At 51.6% G+C, this 18,416-nt stretch overlaps 5 protein-coding genes across 5 annotated transcripts; 3 read left to right on the plus strand and 2 right to left on the minus strand.

Moving 5' to 3' along the window:
• Positions 1–1,373: 1,373 nt before the first annotated feature.
• Positions 1,374–1,685, plus strand: AA0111_g5241 (hypothetical protein; the record flags this gene model as incomplete). The annotated part of the gene is made up of 1 exon (XM_028651332.1): positions 1,374–1,685. The coding sequence occupies one exon, from the start codon at positions 1,374–1,376 to the stop codon at positions 1,683–1,685; it is 312 nt and encodes a 103-aa protein (XP_028507368.1).
• Positions 1,686–2,389: 704 nt separating this feature from the next.
• On the plus strand, positions 2,390–3,532 carry AA0111_g5242 (hypothetical protein; the record flags this gene model as incomplete). Its single annotated transcript, XM_028651333.1, has 1 exon — positions 2,390–3,532. The coding sequence occupies one exon, from the start codon at positions 2,390–2,392 to the stop codon at positions 3,530–3,532; it is 1,143 nt and encodes a 380-aa protein (XP_028507367.1).
• A 247-nt stretch (positions 3,533–3,779) lies between these two features.
• Positions 3,780–8,030, minus strand: AA0111_g5243 (hypothetical protein; the record flags this gene model as incomplete). The annotated part of the gene is made up of 3 exons (XM_028651334.1): positions 3,780–7,355; positions 7,401–7,558; positions 7,610–8,030. 3 exons carry the CDS (start codon positions 8,028–8,030, stop codon positions 3,780–3,782), a joined length of 4,155 nt encoding a protein of 1,384 aa, XP_028507366.1.
• A 1,614-nt stretch (positions 8,031–9,644) lies between these two features.
• Positions 9,645–11,542, plus strand: AA0111_g5244 (hypothetical protein; the record flags this gene model as incomplete). The annotated part of the gene is made up of 4 exons (XM_028651335.1): positions 9,645–10,014; positions 10,073–10,449; positions 10,498–11,131; positions 11,184–11,542. 4 exons carry the CDS (start codon positions 9,645–9,647, stop codon positions 11,540–11,542), a joined length of 1,740 nt encoding a protein of 579 aa, XP_028507373.1.
• A 491-nt stretch (positions 11,543–12,033) lies between these two features.
• On the minus strand, positions 12,034–16,784 carry AA0111_g5245 (Transcription initiation factor TFIID subunit 2; the record flags this gene model as incomplete). Its single annotated transcript, XM_028651336.1, has 2 exons — positions 12,034–15,921; positions 15,972–16,784. The coding sequence occupies 2 exons, from the start codon at positions 16,782–16,784 to the stop codon at positions 12,034–12,036; spliced, it is 4,701 nt and encodes a 1,566-aa protein (XP_028507372.1).
• Between the last annotated feature and the right edge of the window lie 1,632 nt (positions 16,785–18,416).

Raw genomic sequence — 18,416 nt, forward strand, 5'->3', positions numbered from 1 at the left:
ACTTATATTCAGAGACGCGACGCCGCAGCCTTCCTCCGCTCTGGAGAAACAGGGAACAGCTCAACGAAGATCTGGTGCAAGATGATACCGATCGGGGATCAGATGCGACGACAATACGTACCGTGGACCGAAGTACTTTTCTACCACCAACAACCAGATCGGCGCACGCAGACGAGATTGGAAACACGATTGTGGCCAGTCAGTTGGTGAACGAGAGTCCGTGTAGAGTATGCGCAGCGTACAAGGACGTCAGAGCTGACCACACTTAGAGATTGTTTACTGGACCCTGAACACATTCTTTCCCACGTTACAGCTCTTCTTCGAATCGGGTCGCTCGTGTGTCATAGACGGTGGAAGATTGTCGGACGCATTTGTAGGATTAGATCCCGCGCTTCGATTCAAACTGACAGACTGCGCACACGAAGAGGAAGGTCGCGTCTCTAACTCCATACTGCCTGAACGATTCTCAGATTCAGGCATCGGGCTCGTTATACAGGAAGCGGTTGTCTCCCAGCGCACAAGTATCGCAGTGAAAAACAGCCAGCAATGGGCACCGCGAGATCCACCTCAGTTCCGGATCGTAACAGAAATGCATACAGTCATCGGGTTAAGACTCAGGGGAATGAACAAGATGGCTTTCATATGGGCGAGAACAAAAGCGCCTTCTGGAGGAAGATTATGGGGAGATATGAGGACAGCTGGGCTGCGAGACGACGTGCCGATACCGTCCATATCTTTTCCCGGAAATGATACGAGGCCGGGGGCACAACGGATCGTGGTCATCCAGGACAGCCTAATTACACGTAATCGCCCAGATGTCAAGAATAAGCCACCTACCAAGCTGTGATTATATGCAAGACAGGGCTCGCATACGGAGATATCGGGGGTTGTACCGGACTTTCAACATCACGACACAGCTGGCGCACCGCGACAGCGTTGAAGTAAATGTCTGGCAACAGATCAGCTTAGCAAGATAGCCAAAAAATACTTGCTCCAAATGCGTGCGATTATATCCACTCGGGAAGATCCGGCCAACCTTGAGCGACAAGTGTCTGGAGCTGGTACGTAGTCAGGAAATGGGCGTAGCTGACAAAAGCCAACAGAGTATTTCCTAAGACCGATCGGAGTGGAACTACGAGTAATCACGAGCGAGTGTACAAGACTGGAGGATCCGAAGCGGCCGTAAGGATCGAAGTGGGGTACTCAGTCGATCTAAGAAACCGGCACAACTATAAAGACACTAATACCCACGTCGGTACTGTTCAGCTACACTCATCGGATCTACTACAACAGTCAGTACATCTTGCAAATATCTTTCAACCTCTACTCACAGCCAACAGAGCTCTTAAAACACCCTCCAGCTAAACATCATCATGCCTGGCGCAACCGCTATCGTCCTCTACTCTCGCAAGGAGGGCTCCACTTTTGACAAGGAGTACTACCTCAAGACACACATGCCCCTCGCCATGAAGCACTGGGGCCCACACGGCCTGAAGTCTTACGCCGTCAGCGAACTCAGTGCCGATGGCCCATACCTCATCTCCTCCGTCATGGAGTTTGACAGCCAAGAAGCTCTTGGAAAGGCCATGCAGGATCCAGGAACCAAGGAGATCATGGACGACGTAAAAAACTTTACCAACTCAGAATCCATCTTGGTTCACGGCAACATTATCGGAACGAGTTAAGCTTGGAACCAAATGGAAGAAAGGTCGGCCGACGATGATGAGTGATGGATACGATAACGGGCCTCATGCAAGGCGAGTAGTGGAGACGGACGTGGGATGAGGTTAGCGGCGTGAAAGCTGCATGGAGGGGTAGCTTCGTAGCTGAGATGCCCCGCACTTCGTCCTCCCGAGGCATCTCACATCCACTCACGAATACATGCTCCATCTTGCTCGCATCCTTGGTCAACCAAAGTGATTCCAGACACTCTACTAATCATGCCAATTCTAGTGGAAGTTCGCTAGTATTAGAGTATGCCTATGGTTGCAAATCTCGGAGGAGCTGATTCATACACCAAAGCAGCTGCTAACCTCTTACCATTGGCTGTGATTGTACCGCCCAGGTATGCATAGAGCCGAGAACTTCAGCCCCATCGACATGGCCACAAAGACACAGCCTCCTCCGCTCTAACAGATGCTTCACCGCTCAAGGCAGACATTTGTGTCACATCTTTGCAGCTGTCTTTTTGTCCTTTCTCCGATTCCCAACACTCTCACACCACACAGTCACGCAACATATCGAGAAAAGAGTGTCCACCGTCCGTGTTGCATGCTAATAGTGACCGATGGACAACCCTTACGCATTGTGTCCGGTCGATCGAGAAAGCCGGGAGTTCAGGTTACTCCAACTCCAACCCAACAACAACGAAGACATAATCAAATGCAACATGCAAACCTACAATCTCAAGAACTACCCATCTTACACAGCTTTATCGTACACATGGGGTGCCAATACAACCTGCACCAATATCGAAATTAACGGTATAAAAGTTCCAGTCCGCGAGAACTTATGGGACTTCCTACACCAACAGCTGCTTCATGGCAATTACGGACTGTTCTGGATTGACGCACTCTGTATACAACAGTCGGAAGTTCATGAGCGCAATCATCAAGTACGGATGATGACCTCTATATACGAAGATGCTCAACTGGTTTTGATCTGGCTTGGCAAAGAGAGTGACGATAGCGATCTCGCCATGCGGACCTTGATAGATTGGGAATGGTGTAACCCGAGCACTTTACGATACATGTTCGCTAACAATAACAAAATCAGCAACACTCTTCTTGCGCGTGGAACAAAGAGCGTGGCTACCTGGAACGCGAGAGTGGTACTAAGTGTGTTGTCATTATGCAAGAGAAGATATTGGTCGCGTATGTGGATCATCCAAGAAGTTGTGCACGCGGAACGCGTAGAGATTCATTGTGGCTCTGAGATTCTCGAATGGTACAAGTTCGAACAATTGTACTATTATGCAGGTATCATATCCAGATACTACAAGGAGATGGACACGCCTTTTTACAACGCCGTTCGTTCCAGTCCAGCCATGTCCATTGTTAAGATTAGGGCAGAACCGCGCTGGTATACGGGCAGTCCCGATTTGTTGGGCCGGCCCAGGGACATTGCTATCGATTCCCTGATGGAGACATACAGTGCCCACGAGTGTGAAGATATCCGAGACAAAGTCTATGCTATCGTGGGAATAGCGAAGAATGGCTCAACTATCGTAGTTGACTATCGTAAATCAGCAAAGGATGTTTTGCTTGATGTTTTCTACCATGCCGGTACCGAGATGAGCTGGAAGGCAAAATGGCGTGAAGATGAACTTCTCCGAATTGGCCAATTATTGGAGAGAGTTTTGAAAGTTCCTTTTCCGGAGACTGAGATACGATTTCACATCGATCGCAGCCATGGTCTAACGGCAAATCTTGTCGGGTATGATGAGAATGATTACGGGGACTTTTTCAGATCCGTCGACTTGGCACGGAAAGAACTTGATGGCACCGCGAGTCACATTGCACTAGACAACTAAACACTCAATTGTTTCCTCAATCATCATAAACTCCATTAACGTCCCCACATTACAACATGCGAGCCTTCCAATCCAATCCAAAGCTCCACATGCACCACTACTCACTATCTAATACTATGTACGAGAAGAAGATGCAGACACAAAAGTATGTACAGTGAACATCGGCATCTCGTCTCATACTCTTCAATCCAATTGTAATCGACCCAGAGATAATCTCGACCACTTCCTAATTTCATATTCCATCTGTTCAACGTCGGTACTGTCCCTGAGCCTGTTGCTGCGCGAATTTGGCTGCCTGCTGCGCCTGGTCGAAGCTTGCGCCGTAGGCCTGTGTGGGCGGGTTCTGCTGCTGTTGCTGCTGAGCCATGTTGCCGTAGCCTTGTGGCGACGACTGCGGGAAGTACTGGCCCTGCGGCGTCTGCGCTGGTGAAACCCAGCCACCAGGGATATTCATCTGTGGGGTTGGTGTCTGGGGAAAGTACTGCTGCTGCTGTTGCTGGTACATGGGGTGCATCTGGCTTGGTGTAGAGTACGCCATGCCGACCATTCCAGACGGCGTTCCCGGCCCGGTAGGCATGCCCATAACACTAGGAGTGCCCATCATACTAGGGGTACCCATCATGCTAGGAGCGCCCATAACGCTGGGCGCACCACCGCCAGTTGGCATTCCCATCATACTCGGCGCATAGGTGCTCTGAGCCTGAGTCATTGCGAATTGCTGCTGCTGCATCTGCTGTTGCATCATCTGCTGCTGACGTTGCTGAACCTCCATCATTTGACGCTGTTGGTTCTGCAATGTGCGCCTATCGATCTCAGATTGCATAGCCGGAGTATAGCTGTGGCGATTGGCCTTTTGAGCTGCCTTCTCCTTCTCACGGTGATCGATGTAGCCTGTCAGTCCTGTTGGAGGCGGCTTCTGTAGTTTCTTGGGATTTTGCGACAAGTCCAGAAGAGGAGTGTTCGTCATTCGAGCAACCTGTTCCTGCTCGCGAGCTGACAAGGTGGTGGGCCGTTGATCAAGCAGTGTGTCAGCACCACGGCTCAACGGGCGACTAGGTGGACGAGCGGGTCCAGGCGAACCCTGAGGCGAACGCCGTATTTGACTCCAGTCCCCAGAATGTGTGCGGCCGATAGGAGCCTGCATCTGGCTCCAATCCCCAGAGTGTGTGCGACCAATAGTAGGTTGCATTTGACTCCAGTCTCCAGAATGCGTGCGACCGAACGGAGGAGGGGTATGCGACTTGCTTCTCCCATGTCCATACATCATAGGCTGCTGCTGAGTTGCACGGTGCATCACCCAGTCTTCAGGATCCAGCCTCTGTCTATCTGGCTGCTGTGGTGAGGCTGCAGCCGGTTGCCAGGCGACCTGTCGTGAGTCGGTTATCTGTGGAGAGTTTGAACCACTACGCATGTGCATAGGCGTGTTTGGTGTGCTTCCTCCAGAGATAAACGATAGTCGATTCTGTTCGTTTGGAGTTGTCGCAAGGTTCTCTTTGGATCGCGAGGCGCTGTTGTCGTGCAACATCTGTGTCATGGTTCCGCTGGTGCCTGGGCGCTTGCCGTCAAAGTCCAGAGCGTACGTTGGGCCAAAATCAATACTGGGCACAGCTGCAGCTGCAGGTGCTCGTGCTGGGTCCAGCACTGATTTGTAGCCATGTGGATCTTCATCCGAAGGAGGCTTTACATTGGGATCTCCGATCATCGTCAAGACGCCACTTCTAGGGCGATCGGTACGTCGTTCGGGCACCCTTCGTGGTGGAGGCGCAGGCTCCTCCTCTTCAGCAATGCTGGCATAGTCTGGTGTAGAAGTTGATATCGCATCATCGTCGTAGCGGCTACTAGATGCGCTTGCTTGACGGTGCAGCGTAGGTTGGATGTTGAAAGCGTCGAGAGCTTCGGGGTCGATTACGTCTTCTCGTAAACTATCGAGTCTTGAGCTAGTGGTCGAGAGGGTGTCATCCTCTTCTGAGGCTAGGGGAGACCGACCTGGTACTGGTTTACGAGGTATACCGCCACTTTCGGGGTGTGGGCGGTAAGGGAGCTCGTGGGTGGGGGGCTGCGGCGGCAACTCACTATGTTCTGGAACTGGCGGAGCTGTCGGCTGGTAGCCTGATGGCGAATCGACGAATTCAGAGTGCTCGATATAGGGCGATGCAGGAATGGTAGATAGGCGATTACCAGAGTTTTGGTTCGATGGAGGTGGCCTTGAGTTTACACCAAGATACATAGACTGCCCCTGATCACCATATCCGTTGTATTCGCCACTGCGCCTACTCTGAATAGTGTCCTGGTTTCTCCAGGCTGCCGCTGCACCTGCACCAGCTATGCCACCTGGAAACGATCCATGTGACGCGTCAGCCATTTGCTGCAGCGTGGCAGAATCGACCGCAGGATTTGGCTTCGCCATAGGCATGTTGGGACGAATGGGCGGCTTTTGATAGGCAGCGTGCTCCTGAGTAGGAGGAAGATCGACATAACCCTGCGGTGGAGCGGACAAATCTGCAGGAGGTGGAGGTAGATTCTGTGGCTCTTTGATAGGGCTCTCATCGTAGTCGGACGCCGAGTCGTAAGGTTGGACTGCTCCGTTTGAGGAGCTGGGGAGCACACGGTGCTGGGGAGGAGTCGGCGCACGTTCGTCTTCGTAGGGCGTTTCGTCTCGCGTGAACCTCGACGGCGTGTTCTGGTTGTTGGGCCCATTGACTTGCTCCGATACCGATCGCTGATGGCGTGGAGTGCCGAATGGGTTCGCTGCGGGAGCCGTTCCAACACGACGTGGCTTTTGTACCTCAAAATCGGGGAATTTACGTGTGGGCGATGACTGGCGTGTGGACGGACTAGAGCGGACAGAACCTTGGTCTTCGAATCGTAGACCGCGTGGTGTGAAACCTGCTCGGCTGACGGTATTCCTGCGACTGGCGCGGCTGTAGATCGATTCAGCGTCCTGGTTTGCGGACATCATACGTGTTGAAGTCAAGTCCTTCAATTGTTTCCTCCACTCGCGCTCTGACCATTTGTCACTGCCTTCGGTATTGATCAAGCCCACGACATCCCACATCTCCAAGTAACCGTACCGTCTGTCAGAAGGCATGGCGAACATCAAACCGCGAGTATCTAACACATCCGCAATCAACTTCTTTGGGCGTCCGTACAGTGAAAATGTATCAAACACAGGGAAGAGGTACTGGAGCATAATCTCAAAACCTGAAATAGCCGGACGCGACTCTGGCATGACAAAGACGAACCCTTCTGTCGTGCTTTCTGGCGTGGAGTGTATGGTAATCTTGCCCTCAATCTTGACCAGCGTGGACTGATCGATTAGCGGCTTCGACTGTGGGTAGATGGCGTAACATGAGTATGCATCCTTGACAGTGGCAATGGCCTTTGTTTTCTTGGTAACCTTCTTGGTCTCGTAGAACTTGATGTCGCCCTTGAGTACTGGCGGCCGCTCGTAAGCGCTGCCCTTCTTTTGTAGCTTCTGCAGTTTGATGTATTCCTTCTCGTCTGGTGGAGACACAACACACCAGCAGCGGCGCCATGGGGTACCTGCGCCGAATCGAACGCGCACCCAGTCCTCGTACTTTGCGCACTGCCGATCCAGAATCATGCGGATGTTGTTGAGCGTCTTGCCCTTGCCAGCAATCAATGCGCCCGTGTATGCTTCCGAGAGAGTTGTATGTTCGTACATGGCGAGGCGGATGCCGGCGGTCCATTGCGTAAGCGCGTGGTAGGAATCGAAGTGAAAGAGGAACTTGTTGCTGGCCGCTGTCGAAACGCTGAGGATGTTGTCGAGCTTCTTTCCATCTTTCAGGGTCATGGAAGGGATCTGGTGGGGTTAGGGAGGCCGTATGGAAGTTATAGATGAACGTACCATGTGGATCGCAGCATCTGTCAGGTTGATGAAGGTCGGCAAGACTTCAGTCTCACCACCGGCCTGGTCCAGCGCACTAGCATCCCATAGTGAAAGAATGGTGCCGACGAGCTGGACGAAGTACTCCTGCCACCTTCGATCTGGCGCGGGACGGCCACCTGCATTGCCGTCAGTATCACAAACAAGCATTGCCTACAGATCTGACGTACGAGTGTCGGTGTCGTGGAACTTGAGGAAATACCCCTCTTGGTACAGCTTGTTCGAGTGGCTGTTCAGGAACATGAAGATGCGCTGCAACTCGGGCAGTGTATCCTGGCTTACTTCCATAACTGGCGGTTGATATGTTTGAATCATGGACATGGGGCGCACTGAGGCTCGGGAATCGCTACGATCGCGTTGAGTTGCCCGGGAGGGGGGTCGCTCGTTGTTATACGTGTCCAGAGCCGTGGCGGATTGCGCAAAGTTGGCTGAAGTTACCGGTTGCTTGGTAGAGGGTGAAGGCGGAGCGGGGGACGCGGGGCCCGGCGAGGGTCCAGCGGACGGAGGGTTCTTCTGCAAGGTATTCTGGTTGGAACCACCCCATTGTGACATGAACGACAGAACTGTGAAGGGGCGAACAGGGCGCAACATTAGTGAATGTTCTTCCAAAGACCAGCTCTGCTGATACAGTAGGGAGGGCAGCCATTATGTAGCAGGCGCATTATTTACCTCTCTTTGGACGACCCATGGCAGCGACGAGTAGTGGTATTAAGTATAAGTGGAAGGTCTCTCCTCGCTGCGGTACACAATGCAGGTGCTCTACGGGCGCGTTGTCGGTACTGAGCCAGGCGCGCAAGCCACGGGTACACCGGCTCGCTGAATGTTACGATGCAGGGACTAGAGCGTTCTTCGGAAACGAGCGACGAGAGCACAGAATCACGGGCGAGTGCAAAGTGAGGAAGAGGGAAAATTAGGGAACTACAAGGAGCGAAAGAGCGGTAGGCGTAGTACGTATATCTGAGGTCCGTGGTGGAGTTAGACTTGTGGAGGGATTTCTGGGCGCGCGGCAGGGATTAGACATGCCTATGACGCGAACCTTGGAAAGGGTTCTTGGAGATCGCCGAGTTCTGGATGATCCATCTACCGGGTGACAGATTTGTACTTGACTATCCAACTGCCCGTGTCTGCGCAGACTGGAAAACGCTCCCCATCAACAGCGGCGCATGGCCGCGTGTTCCCAACGCGAGAATCCTTCAAAACACCTCAATGGCCACTGCACGCTTACTCATTGGCTCTTGGTCGTATTCCCAGCCTATTCTGAGGCCCCGTACTAGACTAAATTGGCGGCCGCCCGCCTGTCTTCGGCCACTCGGCATAGGCTTCTCCTCTTCTGGGTAACGATGATGGTGTGGCTGTGCATCTTGGCCTCGAATGAGTTGTTGGCAATAGCGGCCGGAACGCGGCCCACGGAATCTGGGGTACCCAGTTGTGCTTCCCATGCTGTCCGGAACTGTCAAATGCGCTGACCGGGCATACAGATCTTATTTGCATGCAATCCTAGCCGAGTAGCCGTTGCCTTGTATGCTACATCACTATGCCCGTTTCAGACAGCGACGTTGGTTTCGATACAAATCACCGATTGAGTGACGAATGTGATCGTCAATGGTGGCGTCACACAAATCAAGGCTGAACTCTATAGTCGTGTACCGGCGGTCGATGCTTTGTTTTACTCCGGCGACTACATATCGGCGGTAACGGTGTGAAGCCGTCGCAATGCCTCTCTAGGACTGAGCGCTCATCAAGACGGGCCTTGTTCTGGTGAGTATGGTCTTGCCTTGTCTTGCCTTTGCACTTTCATTCGTACAAGATGGAGTGATAGATCCTGCCTATGCAAATGGCTGGCATTCAAGACACACGTGATGTCATACTTCGGGACTAGCGCTCCCATGCCTGCGGTACCGTCACTGCTTCGGCAGCTGACAACGCGTTAGGTCGTTTACTCCACTTCGAACGCGTCTCAAGTGCGGTGTTCGCGCATCTCATTTTGATTCTACAAATCGAATTCTGAAACCAATACACGAACTCACCAACGCTTGCAGCCGTTCGCTCCTTCAACGTACCTTCGCTCAAGTCTTGTTGTTCCTGCCAGAGTGTTGGTGGTACCCGCTCTGACTGTGCGCCAAAGCTCCAACGCCCCCAACCACAACACACGACAATCACTCCACCGATTCGGAAACGCCAAACCTCCATCATCAATCGCTCACGATGGCGCGCAAACGTAAAGTCGTAGATGAGAAGTCTGCGCATACTGGGTCTACTGCCCCAGCCAGCGATGCGACAGACCCCGCCGCGAAGAAACGAAAGATTGACTGGTCGACGGTAGACAACTTTCCTGGCTTCAAAGTCATAGGCGTCGACACCAAGGCACGAAAGAAGCCAGGTAAAGCTTCAAATACACAAGAAAAGCGCAATACAAATAGTTGGGAGCACCACAAATACCCTGGTCACCTTATGCCTTTGGACGCAGATATCGTACAGCCAAATCCATTCCAAGGAGCTCCACTGGGCGACCTCCATGTCAAGATCTCACCTGCACGATACTGGGAGAGTACAAACCGCTATCGCAAGTTTACTAGTAAGTCCCAAACTTGTGATACATCCTAAGTCTAATCACGCTAACACGAGCGTTTCAGTAAACGGTGAAGAATTTCAAGTTGGCCAGATGGTCTTTGTGAGAAAAAGCGAACAGGATCACGTAGAGGAGGGACCAAACTCAATCCAGCACTGGCTCGCCAAGGTGCTTGAGGTACGCGCCGGAGACGCCTCTCATGTCTACCTCAGAGTATTTTGGGCATACCGACCGGAGGATCTACCAGGTGGCCGGCAACCGTACCATGGCAGAGCCGAGCTGATAATCAGCAATCACATGGACATAATAGAAGCCGTCACAGTAGAATCTTCTGCAGAGGTGGTACATTGGAACGACGACCCAGACAGCATGGCACTTCTGGCAGACCAGCTGTTCTTCCGTCAAAGCTACGATATCACAAAGAAGACCAATCGTTTAAGCGTAAGCACTCTCGTTACAACTGTTCATCTCACACTAATTATGTCACAGAAACTGAACACCTATTGCATCGACAAGCAGCCCAGCAATCCGGACGAGCTTCTTGTCCAGTGTCCACATTGTTCAGAATGGCTTCACGCAGGCTGTCTGAAAGAGCGAGCGCTCCAAGACCTGAGCGCAAAACAAGTGGCGTCCCCACCAAAACCAAAGAAACGAGGTCGGCCCAGCAAGGGCGAACTTGCATCGAGCCAGAGCAAAGCCACACACACCTTCGAGGCAAAGATCAAGGGAGGCAGCAAGACTCGCCTCACAATCATGGAGAAGCATGAAGGAAAGACCAAACGGAAGTGGGATGTAGACATATCGTGTCTCATGTGCGGCGAAATAATTGAGAAGGCTGGAGAAGATACATCAGAGAAGGCTGGAGAAGATGCATCAGAGAATGCTGGGGAAGAATCACCAGAGAAGGCTGGGGAAGATACATCAGAAAAGCCTATGACTTCGACTCCAGTCGCTCAAGCCAGCGATGATGCAGACGTCAAAGATATGACCACTCCTACTAAGGCATCTGGTGTTGGCAAAACGTCAACCCGGGATGGTGAGGCAGACTCAGTCATCAGTGACGCAGACGACGATCAAGAAGTTGAGGTCGAAGATGCGCCAACAGCTGATACTGAGTCAAAGGGTGAGACTGCTGAACCATCCTCGTCCGACTAACAACTAAATTCCTTACCTAGGACCAAGGAAGAGAGGTCGTCCCCTCGGATCCTTAGGAAAGAAGAGGAAACGCGCTTCTTACAGGTCGATCAAGAAAGCTACTTCACTACATACACAGCGTCTCAAAACAGAGACTGGCAAGGAGGGCTCTCCTCCAGATGCTGTACAAGACATGGATACGAGTGCGGTGGTGGTAGCGACTACTACAGCAACAACGGCTTCCGAATCTGCCGAGGACGCGACAGTGACGACCAAGTCTGAACCTACGGAAGAGGTGTCTACAATCGCTACACTTAAGACACCTGCTCCAGCCTCCATCAGTGAATCCGTCTTCCAATCTGGTGTACGATCCATGAAGCGACTGCTTTGGCGAGCATGATAATCTCGGCTTAAGCTACACTTTTATTTCCATGTATAAATTCCGGGCGTGTAATGGTAGATACCCTTTGCTATGGCGTACCAACGCTGCGGGTTTCGGGGGCGGCCTTTTCAATATCAATACCTATCAACAATTTACATTTCACCATGACAAGCCAGTTCTAATAGTGAATTATGCATTTTTACTCTAGCCGGTCTAACCATACGAATCCAGCAGGTAGATGAGGTTCGTTAGTTCCAGCAAACTGGGGGTATATCCACCTAACGTCCCATCCACTATGAAAAAGAATGAAAAACATGAAAACGCCATCGCTGAATGCTGTAGTCCTAATCGCATCATGCAGCTGTCTTAATCCTCCATTTTCCCAAATCCTTTTTTCGTTCGCTGGAAGAGGAAGAGATGCCCATCCGTTAAACACCTTGAAAATGCATGTTACCCTTAGTTCTCATCATTACTCTCCTTCCTGAAACCGCACTTGGTCAGCTTCCCTTTCACAGCTTCCGCTCAACAGGTAGCTTGCTCTTTCCCACCTTCATCTTAAGAAGTAACCTCGGCTTTTCACTACCACTACTACCTTTTTCCACGGTAACGAGTCCGCTCTTACCAGGTCCTTTACCATTCAACATACTACTTGTTTCCAGACTCTGACGCTTAGACGGTCTATCATCATCCCCGTTTCCAGAGATCAGTTTGCGTTTCTTGCTCTCTCCCGGGGTGAAGCCTGAGAGAAGCTTACAAGGAAGGCGTAGCTTGACGATTTTGCTTCTCTTCTGCTTGATCACTGGCCTTGCTATAGATGATGATGTAGTGGGAACAGCAGGACGTGATGGAGGAGGAACGTTGCTGGGTCGAGGTGACGGAGCTGCACTCGGGCGCGGCGAAGGAGCGGCGCTGGAAGGTCTTGATGGTACGGTAGAGCCAGATGCGGTTTTGGTCCTGATCTTAAGCTTAGGAGCTGGCAGAGGGACCGGAGATTGAATGGTGGGAGTCGTCGACATAGGCTTCGGTACCTTGATGACCGCCGGTGTTGGCTTCGGAGTAGGTTTCGGAGTAGGCTTCGGAGTAGGCTTCGCTTGGGCAGGCGCAGGAGCTGGAGTAGGGACCTTGGGCGGTGGAACCGGAGTCTTGATAACTGGGGCAGGAGCGGAGGGTGCCGGAGTTGGAGGTTTCGGAGCTTGAACGGGAGCAGGTGCTGGAGTCGCTGGCTTGGGGGTTGCTGCTGGAGTTGCTATCTTCTTTGAAGGTTGCATCAGTGGCACCTCTGGGGTCGACGAACGCGAATCTATCTGAGCCGGGGCAGCAGCAGCAGGCGGCGGCCGCGGTGCTACTGCTATTGTTTCATTTGCTGCTGGCGCTGGAGATGCTGGCTTTGACATAGGTGCTGGAGATGGCGAATTATAGACGGTGGGCGAAAACACGACAGATTGACTCCTCGAATGGGCCTGCGGAGTTCCAGCCGTAGACGGTGGAGATGTGGCAGATTTTTTCTTGCCACCAATCTTGAGCGACAGCTTCGGCAATCCTGGCGGTTTCGAAGCTGGAGCAGTTGCATCTCGCACGGGCTGGAGTACAGGTAGGGGTTGAGGTAGAGGTTGAGGCTGGGGCTGAGGCGGAGGTATTGGAACAGCCGAAAAGCCCGCTTTTGCCTCTCGCATCTTCCTTATCCCTTCCTCCACCTGTTCCCGAGGTGGCATCTTTACGGCTCGGAACCTGCTATTGTGTTTAAAGCGCAACAGTCCCTTTCCAACATGTTCCACCTTCCAATAGCGTGGAAGAGCCAATTTGATAGGCAGCTTGTTGACCTTCTGGTTATCAAAGATCATGTCGCAAATGTCCAAAAGCTCAGACATGTCGCTTGTTGACAGTGCCCTTGACTTCAAGGCTTCCTCCAGTACCATTCGAAGGGTGATATTACCCTGCAAGTCGCTCTTCAATCCTCTCAGAGCCCCGTTAAGGTTCTGTCGAGCGAGAGCCGATGCACGTTCAGCATTGCTGGCTTCGTTTTCGATCATGAGCGTATCTGCTGAGGTTTCAACAGTCTTCTCTGGTGCCCAAACGTCTCCAGTAGCGACCTGTCCGATAGCGATGCCGAAGATCCGTAGCAGTTGTTTCCTGAAGTATGGCGAGGGATCGGACCGGATCTCATGCATAAGAAACCTTAACATTGTATCTTTCCGAAACATGCCTAGCCGAATTAAACATTCCCAAGCTTTCAGACGTACGTTGTCTGCGTTGCCTAGCTGGGCATACTGGAGAAATTCGGTCGGTTTGAACGGGGTAACGCGGCTCATGACCAACTTCAGTGCACAATCGAGAGCCGTAGTTGTGTAGACATTTTGATAGGTAGGGATCCACTCATCAAGCCTCTGATGTCGGGTAAGCTCTCCGATGGCTTTGCTTGTGAAGTCCTGCTCTTGAGCCCATTCCTCATGGCTGAGCTCGGAACTTGCGGTGGTCTTGGTGAGCGTCTCCGCAAGACACCGCATCAACGTAGAGATGTAGTGATCGTCGCTGTAATCGTTTCCACGGTTGTCGTTGTACCGCACCAGGTCGAGCAGAAAGCGCTTTGCCTCTAATGGGGATCTTCCATCTTCGCCCTTGATCTTAGCAATGGCTCTAGGTATAGCGCATTGAATCAGGTACATGCTACGATCAGAGAAGTCGTTCGATCGAGTCATGGGCGAGTTGGGCAAGCAAAAAAGCTCGCGGAAAGCTTTCTTCAGATGGAAGAGACCAACCCACTCGGTCCGCTTCAACGCACTCTGAGCCAAGACCATAGCAGCCATGGTTCGTATGCCGTGGAAGTATCGATTGTCCATCAGGGTCTTCACCAAGAAAGTCGAGATTAGTTTGTGACCTTCCTTATTGGCGAGGAACTGTATCGACTCTGCTTGTGCAACAACATCCTTATCTTGTTGTAGCTGCGAGACGTACATGTATGATGGCATGTCCTCGATGTTAGTCCGACATATCCACTCAAAGTCCGCATCAATACGAATCCACTCGTAAGCTTCACCTTCTTGTTTGGCCTCATCTTCCGGTGGCCAATCATCTAGTCGCCACTCATTGTGTTCTTGAGGAGACGTAAAGAGATCTCCGAGCATGTAAAAGGTGACGTCTTCTTGTGTTTCACCTGAGGCATCAAGGCCTGCTGCTGCAGCCATACGCTCTTTGTTCAGTCGATTCCTCTTCAGACGCTTGTATTTTGTGTTGTACGGGATCTCCACTTTGACGTTGTTCGAATTGATATCGACAATATGTTCATAGGGTGTGCCATCAGCTTCGTGAATTCGAATGGTCATTGGGCCAACAAAGGTAGGATATCCTGTCGCGGAGCGCAAGTCCCGAGACTTCTCCTTTGCTTCGCGCATAAAGTCATCCGCGGCGAGACCGTTTTCGATATTTGTTATCGATGAATCAGCCTGGAGCTGCTTGATAGTAAGCTGTACCACTTGCTTCTTCTTGTTAAATGAAGGTACGCAGTGGAAAGTCGGACATCCAGATCCCACGATCCATTGCTGGAAAAAGGACTCCAGCTTTTGATGCCCAACCTTCTCGCAAATGTCGAAGAAGTCGTCCGAAGCAATCGCACCATTGGGATACTTGCCCTGGCGAGCATTAAACAGCATCCGGTACAAACACCTGTCAACACCGTTCTTTCCACTTTGTTTTACCAGGCGGTTGTGGAGGATGGAGAGTACCATGAGCGATTTCAGCTCCATAAACTCAACCTCGCCCGGATCCAGCTGCAAGATGTATCCAAGTTGCTGTAGCGAAGGGCGCTTCCGGTCCATCTGGATGACCTTGTCAACCATTAGCTTTTGCCGGAAACGCCAATCGTTGCGACCGAACAACTCTCGGAGATAGAGCTCAGCCATGAACCATGAACCACCAACGATGATCCAATGATCTTCAGGATTGTGTGCAATAACATCGACGCCTATCCATTGGCTGGCTACCGCATGCACCAGCACCCTAGTTGTATGTTCCAGCGGTTCCCATACCGTCTCCGGAAACAGCAAACGAGAGCTGCAGATGGAGAACGAGGCTGTATGCGCAGTATCCCACTCCAAATCATCGACAAATGCGAGCTTGTAAGAGTTACCGAATGCATAACTCTGGAAGCGCTCGGTGAAGGTGTCGAGCGCTCGAGCTAGCATCATGGCGCTGTTCCGGACCTCGTTTTCCTTGCCTGGCATACAGAAGGCGTGGACTTTGATGGCATTCTCTCCCAAGCGCTCGTCGTCAAGTGTATCGCGGTACTCTGAGAGATCGACATGTTCGAAGGGGCCGATTACGAAGCCGATATGTTGCGGAAGGACAAGTGTATCGCAGGAGAAGCTCGCTGTCTTTCGAGTAGAGTCGGCGGGATCGAGAATCTTTGTATGTTAGCAAAAAAACACATCTGGTACTGTACATGAACACTCACATCGTCTGTCAGCGTACCAGAACAGATGACTTGCATCTCCATGACCTTCTCTTCCTCGGACAAGTCCACCTGGTCGTCATCCGCGTCCAGCATAACACTGTCAGCCTTTTCAGCACCCTCTCTTTGTGCTTGCGCATTCGTATTGGCATCTGGAGTTTTGCTAAGCGCATCCCCCAGCGTTCGTGGGTAACGAATCGAAACATCGAATAGACAGCGCGTTTCGCCGTCGTCTATGCACGGAAACAGACACGATGCTGAACCAGGAAAGGACGAGTTGCGCGTGTAGGCATGCGGGTACCGTGCATCTCCATCCTCCAGCCCGACAAATTGTAGCGCGTCCCGGAAATCGTCCAGCTCGTATTCAATCTCCAGCTTCAGTGGCGCATAAAAGGTGCCCGGAGCGTCATCGGTCATACCAGCCTCCGAGGGCTTCACTTCCCGAATCTTGACTTTTTCAGGCACAGCAATAACCAGCTCATCTTCCCCGCCCTGTGTATGTCGCGCTATCCGCTCTTTCGCATAGTGGTATTGTTCGAGGCCGGTGCCGGGATACAGCGTCAGGCGCTGGTGAAGGTTCGAGTAGCTAAAGGCGGCCCTCTCTCCGTCGATCTTAATGCTCGTCGGTCTGAGTTGGCGGCAGTTCAGTGTAATGTCCCGCAGTTGCGCCTGATCGGGCTGTATGTCGAGTGTGGTAAGGCCTTTGACGCGGCGCGGTGCAAAACTGAAGTCGAGCTCGAGCTGCTGCTTCAACAGGGTGAAAGAGCCGCCCGACGAGGCGTCGTCCACTACGTCGGCGAGCTCGTTGGGCGCCATGTTAGGCGACGCAGGCGATCCTGCTTCCGGGATTACGGCGGGCGGGTTGCGGTCGAGGTTTGTGGCGGGTGTTGACTGAGCCTTTGACTGCGATACGCGTAGATGTCCGGGAGTTCGCGACAATGGCCGCTACGCTAAGCGTTGGCCCGTGCGGCTAAAACTGGGGCGCCTGGTTCCGCGCTTCACTAAACGTCACTGCGACCCACTTCACAGACTGAGGATGTGAGATACATGAGCAACCAACGAACTTCAGCGTGTTTCCAGCTACAGTGGAATGCGGATGACTCCAGTTTACCCTCATCGACAGCCACTTAAGAGGACTCCCACGATCTCGCAACACACGATCCAGAAAGCAGTGATCAATACAAACATCCAGGCGATTCCATTCTACAAGATTAGAACGAGCCGAATGGTACTATAGCTGCGTCTACTAACCTTCATCAATATGTGTCCCCAAAGCGGGCTCATTCTCTTTCAGACCAGTGGAGTCTCCTTGCACCTGCCACTACGCAACCACATCTCTAATCTGACTATAGATTAATACCGAGCAACAATGCGATTCTCAGATAGACGCGCGAGTCAGCGAGTACAATGCTTTTGTTACATCCAGTCAACTTCGTTATGACAGAGTCATATACCAATAGTACGGACAAACTAGTTTCGTGTCCCGTCGTTTCTTTCTCCCCAGAAAGTCATACTTTATGACACATTAAGTATCACAAGAGCAATATCACAGTAGCTGGGCTCAGGAGATGCTCCTACCCGTCCTCTGACTGCGGCTCTTCGAAGACTCCTTTATTAGTGATAATTCTCGCAACAATACAATCCAAATGGGTTTACATACTAAGACTCTACATTGTACCTAGGGCAATTGCATCCACTACTCATCACCTCTCAGCACACAAGAGTCATCATCAAAGCCTCCAAAAATACGATTTAAACTCCATAAATCCCCAACTCAAACATATTGACTGATAATCCCTTCGACCCTCTGGCTGACGACTACGATGGTATTCAGTATGAGAGATGTACACTTTATACACAACAGTGGCGAAGCTGTAACTGTCACGTCATCGTATACGATCTCATCATAAAATGTTGGAAGTGTAGAGAGAAGGGTGACTGCAGCTGTCCCGCAAGTTCTGACAAAAGTGACATCAAGCCTTATCCCACTCGTAGTCGTGTAGAAGGAACTTGCAAAGACCACAACCCAAGCACTTTGAATTTCAAGCCACCAGCACTGAAGCGGGAAGATGCCTGTGGGGGGTCGCAATGAATCTTACAGAGGGGATGAATGGAAAGTAGACGGGGATTTGAATCATCAGGCTGAGGGGTTTGGCGTATGGTGTTGGGGATTTGGTGATCTTCACATGCCTGTATTGATATGCACACTCATCTTGTAGTCATACTCTTGCTTCCATCGACTCTTCTCGATAAATCTTCATAGCCTGTCCTTTGACTGCAGCTTCGTGAAGAAGCATACATCACTCACAATGGTAGGAGTAGAGTATAAGAACGAGCCAAAGAAGCGGTAGGATAGCTATTCTCAGCACCACAACGCCACAATTCCTACTCTTAGCAAGGATCCTACATCATAGAGTACAAGAGTTCCATTTTCCATCGTTTTTCCAG

Source organism: Alternaria arborescens (assembly GCF_004154835.1).
Source record: "Alternaria arborescens strain FERA 675 chromosome Unknown contig_10, whole genome shotgun sequence".
NCBI lineage: Eukaryota > Fungi > Ascomycota > Dothideomycetes > Pleosporales > Pleosporaceae > Alternaria > Alternaria arborescens.